General features: G+C 45.6%; 1 protein-coding gene and 1 long non-coding RNA gene across 5 annotated transcripts in view; one reads left to right on the top strand and one right to left on the bottom strand.

Moving 5' to 3' along the window:
• The window catches only part of MTCH2 (mitochondrial carrier 2), a 34,287-nt gene extending 33,952 nt beyond the window's left edge, over nt 1-335 (bottom strand). Inside the window, exon 1 of one of the 3 annotated variants that reach the window (XM_087854856.1) lies at nt 136-335. In XM_087854856.1, coding sequence (XP_087710982.1) covers nt 136-222 — 87 coding nt within the window. In that variant the 5' untranslated portion in view covers nt 223-335. The remainder of the gene's footprint in view (nt 1-135) is intronic. The other 2 variants (XM_045786665.2, XM_045786664.2) reach the window with 2 other exon arrangements.
• An 89-nt stretch (nt 336-424) lies between these two features.
• On the top strand, nt 425-6,667 carry LOC148107863 (uncharacterized). 2 transcript variants are annotated; one of them, XR_015721428.1, is made up of 4 exons: nt 425-663; nt 2,358-2,426; nt 4,616-4,795; nt 5,482-6,667. It is a non-coding gene; the product is annotated as an uncharacterized LOC148107863 (long non-coding RNA). The 2 variants fall into 2 exon arrangements; XR_015721427.1 differs by having other exon boundaries at nt 4,616-6,667.
• Nucleotides 6,668-8,015: the final 1,348 nt, after the last annotated feature.

Here is an 8,015-nt window from a genome sequence, read left to right on the forward strand (position 1 = left end):
GGAAGGGGCAGCAGGGAAGGAGCAGCATCTCAGGGGACTGAAGGCCCGGGAAGGCTGGAGCCGATCGCCAAGCGCCGAGGGCAGCGGCGACTCAACGAGGCGCCGGGCGGGGATGGGGATGGCGACGACTCATACCTGGATGAGCACCTTCACGTACATGAGCGGCTGGGACAGGATGGTGAGGCCGGAGCCCAGGAGCACCTGACTGGCCGCGTCCGCCATGATGGCACCCGCGGACGGACAGAAAGACAGAGCCACCAAGCGACCGAGCCGCTCCCGGATCACGTGCCAGGTCCGCCGGCTTCACTGGCCCGCCCTCGGCGCGCGCGCACGCACGCACCGGCGCGCGCCTCCCCGCCCCGTCCTCGCCCACCGCCCCGCCCCGAGAAACGGCAGGCGCTCGCGAGCCAGAGCAGGGGTCGGGGCGGGGCTTACGGGCCGGGTGCGCATGCGTCCTATAGTGGGATCCGCTCCCGCCACTAGGAATGGCAGTTTCTCTTGCGCTTGCGCAGGCCGGGAGCGTCCGAAGGAGAAGAATGGGCGTGGTCATGGGGGGTGTGACCCTGACAGCAAAGGCAAGGTCAGAGGAATGAAGGAATTGAAACAGAGTTCTCCGTTATGCTTTGCCTCTACCAATTGCCCTTTGGGCATCTGCAACATAAGGTACAAGGGTATTCAGAACCCTAAACAACTCAGTGGCCAACAAAAACTAGTTAAGTCTGATATCGAGCAATGAATTAATCAGGGGGGTGCTATTCATTCATTCAATTAATGTCACCTTCTCAGAAATGGCTTCTCTGACCTCAATTTAAATTTACCTCCCCCTTATTTCCTACCACATTGTCCGGTAGCACTTATTGTCTGAAATTATTTGTTTGTGTCTTCCACCAGAATGCAAGATCTGTGAGTTCAGCAACTGGGACAGCCTTTGTTCACTGTTGTCTATTCGGCACCTGGCACATACTAGGTGCTCAGTAAATATTGCACGAATGAACAAATACTTCAGTGCCCTGGAAGCCACAGGCTAGTAAAGGCAAAAGGGAAAAGGCATTGTCCTTAACCCTTCAGCCCCCAGCTGAAATGTTCTGTAGCAAACAACACTTAGGGAGGCAGAGCATGGCTCAGAGAATGAAGTACCTAGAGACTTGTATTTGGATCCTGGCTCTCCTTTGTATCTAAATGAATCAAAAAACATTTGATCTTCTATTATTCAGTCTTTGTATCTAAGGAGAACACTACTACCTACTTTTCAGCGTTATTTATGTATTTATTTATTTATTTATTTGAGAGCGAGAGCAGGGAGAGGAACAGAGGGAGAGGAAGAGAATCTCAAGCAGACTCTGGGGTGAGTGGGGAGCCAGGTGCAGGGCTCAATCTCACCACCAGAGATCATGACACAAGCCAAAATTAAGAGTTGGACACTTACCTAAGTCACCCAGGCGCTCCTCAGGTTTATTATTGACTGGCAATTGGAATTATGTATAGGATAAGATTTTTTAAAAACTGTATTTTGAAATAGTTTTTTTTTTTTTTTTTTGAGAGAGAGAGAAAATAAGCATGAGCCAGGGGGAGGGGCAGAGGGAGGGTGAGAATCTTCAGCCGACCCTGCACTGAGCACAGCCTGATGCCAAGCTCCATCTTAGGACCCTGAGATCATGACCTGAGCCCAAACCAATAGTTGTTCATTCAACCGACTGAGCCACCCAGGAGCCCCTGAAATAGTTTTAGTTATTATTATCCTGTACACAGTATGGTGCTAGGTGGTACTGGGAGGCAGCTTATAAAGCCAGAAGGAGCATGGCCTTTGAAGGCCAGTAGACCTGGTCTAAATTCCGTTTCTAGTAGTTATTAACTCTGTGATGGTAGGCAGTCACAAGACCTCTTTGAATTTTCTTAGACAAATAAGTATAGTAATGTCTATTCTACACAATTGTGTGGATTGAATGAAATAATATGCCTACCCAGCTTGGCTCACAAAAATATATTAAATTATAGGGGCGCGTGGGTAGCTCAGTCAGTTAAGTGCCTGGCTTCAGCTCAAGTCATGATCCCCGGGCTTTGGGATGGAGTCTTGCATCAGGCTCCCTGCTCAGTGGGGGGTCTGATTCTCCCACTGCTCCTTCCCCCTGCTTGTGCTTACTCTCTCTTTCAAATAAATAAATAAAATCTTTAAAAATATATATATATATGTGTGTGTGTGTGTGTGTATTGTAGCTTTTAGAGTTATAAGAAACTTACAAGTTGCTTCTAACTAAATCCAGAAATTATTTAGACATCAATACAATTGATAACTAACAATAGTGTCTAGACAATAATTACCAATAGAGACCATCTACCAAGGGCACTCTTTGTTCTAGGTTTTGTGCATTGGTGGTGCCAAGAAAACATCCACTCTCTGCCCCACTGACGCCTGCGGGCACTGAGAGGTAAAAAGCTTCTTGCAAGGATGGTGGGTGGGGGATGCAGGCTGCTCTACCATATTCTCCAGCGGTGCAAAGCAGAAGCTACCCATAAAGTTTTGGGAGAATCTGGGGAAAGGGAACTGAAGTTAGTAGCATAGATAAGAGAAGGGCAAAAGGTGTAGGGTTGTTACATGCATCTGCCTGAGCTGTGTACTGTGCAACTCACAAAGACTATGATCTGAATGAGTGGTGTTCCCCGATAGGGTTCAATATGGGGAGTTGTAGTTGGTGACCCATATTCAAGTGGTGAGAGGAATAAAAAAGTCAGGCGGCGCCTGGCTGACTCAGTCAGTGGAGCATGTGACTCTTGATCTCGGGGTTGTGAGTTCGAGCCCCATGTTGGGAGTAGAAATTACTTAAAAATAAAATCTTTAGGGGTGCCTGGGTGGCTCAGTCGTTTAAGCGTCTGCCTTTTGCTCAGGTCGTGATCCCAGGGTCCTGGGATGGAGCCCCACAATGGGCTCCCTGCTCAGTGGGGAGCCTGCTCTTCCCTCTCCCTCTACTGCTCCTCCTGCTTGTGTTCTCTCTCTCTCAAATAAATAAATAAATAAATAAATAAATAAATAAATAAAACCTTGGGGGAAAAAAAAAGAAAAATAGAAACGTCAAAAGGGGCAGAACTAATTGGGAAGGGAAACAGAACTAGAACAGCAGTGTCCCTGAAGTCAAGAAAAAGGTTTGGAAAAGGAAGGACGCTCAGGAATGTCAAAAGCCACTAAGAGGCCAATAATAATAACGAAGCCCAGGGAAAGATGAATGGATTTGCCAGTGAACAGACTCCTGGGCTGGGAGGCAGCCTAACCTACAAGAGAGATCAAAGGTCATGTAACCCCTCCCCCCCGCCATTTTTAAATTCTGATTCTGGGGGCGCCTGGGTGGCTCAGTCGTTAAGCATCTGCCTTCGGCTCAGGGCGTGATCCCGGCGTTCTGGGATCGAGCCCCACATCAGGCTCCTCTGCTATGAGCCTGCTTCTTCCTCTCCCGCTCCCCCTGCTTGTGTTCCCTCTCTCGCTGGCTGTCTCTCTCTGTCAAATAAATAAATAAAATCTTTTAAAAAGAAAATTCTGATTCTGCCACTTGCTAGGTGACAACCTTGGGCAAATCACGTAAGCCCTTTGTGCTGAAGTTGGGATAAATAAGCCCTCCTTCACTGGCTCATTGTGAAAATTTCGAAAGCAACCTGGCATTCCCTATTCCCCCTTCTTTATTTTTCTCTGTAGCCTTTATCACATTTCGAAGTACTATATAATTTTTAAATTTGTTCCCCTGCCCCCAACATTCTAGAATTATGTCCAAGAGAGCAGGGATTTTGTCCTTTTTTTTTTGTTCACCTCAGTATTCTCTGTGCCTACGACAGTACCAAGCACATACTAGGCACTCAATACATAGTTGTTGGAATAATTATTCCAGTGGAAACCTCTGGAATTCCTAGAGAGTGCGTGTCAGTTTCCTTTCCAGGCCCAGCCTGCTTATTATTCCTGAGTTCCTTCATGTTCCTCAGTTAATTATAGATGGGATTTTGTATTTTATAGTCCTTCCTCATATGTTTCTAAATTGCCTTAGTCCCAACTGCTGAAATACTCATCTATTTTCTCTTTCTTTCTTTCTTTTTTTTTTTTGAGAGAGAGAGAGAGCACGTGTGAGGCACGGAGGCGCAGCAGGAGAGGGAGAGAGCCAATCGCAAGCAGAGCCGGTGCTGTGCATGGAGCCCAGAGCCTGTCATGGGGCTGGATCTCACTACCCTGAGACCTTAGCTGAAATCGAGAGTGGGACCTTTATCAGTCTGAGCCACCTAGGCACCTGTCATCAGTTGTCTTAATTAGGACTTCCTTTTTTTTTTTAAATACCTTTTTAATTTTTTAAAAAACGACTCAATTTTTTAAAGATTTTATTTATTTATTTGACAGAGAGAGAAAGAGGGAGTGAGAGAGCACAGCAGGGGGAGCGACAGGCAGAAGGAGAAGCAGGCTTCCGGCAGACAGCCCTACATGGCACTTGATCCCAGGACCCTCGGATCATGGGAGACGCTTAACCAACTGAGCCACCCAGGCATCCCATAATTAGGACTTTCTATGTGCAAGTTGTGGACACGTGGGGGAGGAAGGGAATGTATTGACTTTTTTTTTTTTTTAAAGATTTTGTTTATTTGACAGAGATAGACAGCCAGCGAGAGAGGGAACACAAGCAGGGGGAGTGGGAGAGGAAGAAGCAGGCTCATAGCGGAGAAGCCTGATGTGGGGCTCGATCCCACAACGCCGGGATCACGCCCTGAGCCGAAGGCAGACGCTTAACCGCTGTGCCACCCAGGCGCCCCATGGAATGTATTGACTTTTGTAAGTAGATGGCTTCAGGCATGGCTGCGTCCAGGATTTTAGAGGATGTTACCCAGACTGGGCTTCTTTTAATCTCTCAATTCTGATTTCTTCTTTGTTGATTTTATTCCCAGACAGGGTCACTCTTCGGGGAGGTCTCCTCCAGCTTCCATCTTATACTGTTGTAGTCCTAAGACCAGACAGAGGAGCTACTCTCAACCCAAAAGGCCCAATAGACATCCTGGCGGGGGCGGGGGGCTGTCCTAGATTGGATTGTATACATATTCCTGAACTGCTCATTGTGATCGGAGGGTTGGGATGTGCGCTTTCCTGAGGCATAGGCCACATACCCTCCTTTAGAGCTGAAATGCAGATTATATCTAGTGGGGAGCCCACCCAAAGTACATGATTGAGTGGCACGGTTTCCCTAAAAGGGAAATTGAGGTGCTGAAATCAAAGGAAAGGCAAATGGAGTTGTGAGAGGGGCTGAGAAAGTGATGACACCTTGTTGGACCCCGGGGGCAGGCTGAGGGGGAGAAAGGGCAAATGACCACTGGGCAGGGGAAAACAGTATCGCGTTTCTTACCGCAATGCTGCTATGAGAGTTATTGTGTAACGTATTGGTGCTGGATTCGTTGCTTGTTGTTGCTATAAAGTCTTACCACAAACTCAGTGGCTTGAAATGACACAAATTTATTATCTTACAGTTCTGGAGGTCAGAAGTCTGAAATAAGTCTTAAATCAGGCTGTTGCCAAGGCTGTATTGCTTCTAGAGGCTCCAGGGGAGAGTCCATTTCTTTGCCTTTTCCGGCTTCTAGAGGCTGCCTGCGTTCCTTGGCTCGTGGCCCCTTCTTCCATCGATCCAGCCTCTTCTTCCTTCATCACAGCTCCTTCTTCTGACTCTGATCTTCCCGGTGATTATAGGACTCACCCGGGTAACCCAGGTTAACCTTTTTGTCTCAAGATCAGTAATTTAATATGTCTGTAAAGTCCCTTTTACCACAACAAAGAATTATTATTGAAAAAAAAATTTTTTAAGTAGGCTCCACGCCCAACATGGAGCCCAACAGGGGGCTTGAACTCACAAACCTGAGATCAAGACCTGAGCTGAGATCAAGGTCAAACACTTAACCGACTGAGTCCCCAGGCTCCCCAACAGAGAATTATTTGACCCAGATGTCTACAGTGCTGAGATTGAAATACCCTGGTGTCAGTGTACCTAATCTTAACAATGACAGGAGCACAATCACACACACACATACACACACACACACACACACACACACACACACACACACACACACACCATAAGAACGCACAACTTGAATATTAAGCATATTTTGTTTCAAACAGCCTTTTTAGAGCCCTCATATATTTATAGAGACTTCTCTATGTATTTTAAATTCCTTAATAGTTTATCCAAGTATTATATGGGTTTACTTTACGTATCTAAACTTTGGATTCACCTGCAGTTTACTCTAGTATATATTGATTTTCTCCCCAAATATCTATCTACATGTTCCCAAAACTTGATTTTTTAAAACAATTTATTTTAGGTAAGCTCCATGCCTAGTGTGGAGCCCAGTGCAGGGCTTAAACTTATGATCCTGAGATCAAGACCTGAGCTGAGATCAAGAGTCAGACACTCAGCCAACTGAGCCACCCAGGCATCCCTACCAAAAACTCTTAATGAAGAATTCTTCCTCATTGATTTGAAGTGGCCCTTAATTATATACAATTTTTAAAGCACTGTGTTCTATTGCTGGACTTTCTTTCCCTCCCTCCCTCCCTCTTTTCCCTCCTTCCTCCCTCCCTCCTTTCCCTCCCTCCCCTCCCTACCTTCCTCCTTTTCTCCCTTCTTCCCTTCCTCCTTTCCTCCCTCCCTCCCTTCCTCCCTCCCTTTCCTTTCCTTTCCTTTCCTTTCCTTTCCTTTCCTTTCCTTTCCTTTCCTTTCCTTCTAATGGTTGTAACTGTTTTCCTTCATTAAACTGCTTTGTTTCTTATTGCTGGACTTTCTTTTTTTTTTTTTTTTTTTAATGATTTTTTATTATATTATGTTAGTCACCATACAGTACATCCCCGGTTTCCGATGTAAGGCTCGATGATTCATTAGTTGTGTATAACACCCAGTGCACCATGCAATACGTGCCCTCCTTACTACCCATCACCGGTCTATCCCATTCCCCCACCCCCCTCCCCTCTGAAGTCCTCAGTTTGTTTCTCATAGTCCATAGTCTCTCATGTTTCATTCCCCCTTCTGATTACCCCCCTTTCTTTATCCCTTTCTTCCCCTACTGATCATCCTAGTTCTTATGTTCCATAGATGAGAGAAATCATATGATAGTTGTCTTTCTCTGCTTGACTTATTTCACTTAGCATTATCTCCTCCAGTGCCGTCCATGTTGTAGCAAATGTTGAGAACTCATTCTTTCTGATAGCTGAGTAATATTCCATTGTATATATGGACCACAACTTCTTAATCCAGTCATCTGTTGAAGGGCATCTCGGCTCCTTCCACGATTTAGCTATTGTGGACATTGCTGCTATGAACATTGGGGTGCATATGGCCCTTCTCTTCACTACGTCTGTATCTTTGGGGTAAATACCCAGTAGTTTATTGCTGGACTTTCTGGTTCACTATCTATCTATCCATTTATAACCCAGTACCAACTGCAAATATTGGAGGCTATGGTTTAATATCTGGTAGGGCCAGGCTCTCATTATTCTTTGCTTTCAGAATTTTCCAGCTTTTTCAATTTTTTCACTTGAACTTCAAAATAAGCTTGCCCTAGCAAATTTTTTAATTAGTATTTTTGCTTGAAATTTAAATTCACATGAAATTAGCATTTGAAGTTAAAGAGAATTGACATATTCATGACATTTAGTCTTCCCATACAAGAATATTTCCATATGTCAACACTTTTGTGTTCCTGGCATTTAACTTTTTTCTTCTTTTGGACATTTCATATTTCTGATTTCACATTCTGGTTAAGTGTCACATTTTTTTTTTTTTTTGGATTTTATTTATTTGAGAGAGAGAAAGTGCGCGAGCAAGCACAAGGCGGGGGTGGGTAGAGGGGGAGGGAGAGAGAATCTCTCAAGCACACTCCGTGCTGAGCACAGAGCCGGACCTGGGGCTTGATCCCATGACCCAGAAACCATGACCTGAGCCGAAACCAAGAATCGGAAGCTCAGCCAACTGAGCCACCCAGGCTTCCCGAGTGTCACATTGTTTTAGATG

The sequence above is a fragment of the Ursus americanus genome, chromosome 24 (assembly GCF_024610735.1).
Source record: "Ursus americanus isolate L20-20 chromosome 24, mUrsAme1.1.p, whole genome shotgun sequence".
NCBI lineage: Eukaryota > Metazoa > Chordata > Mammalia > Carnivora > Ursidae > Ursus > Ursus americanus.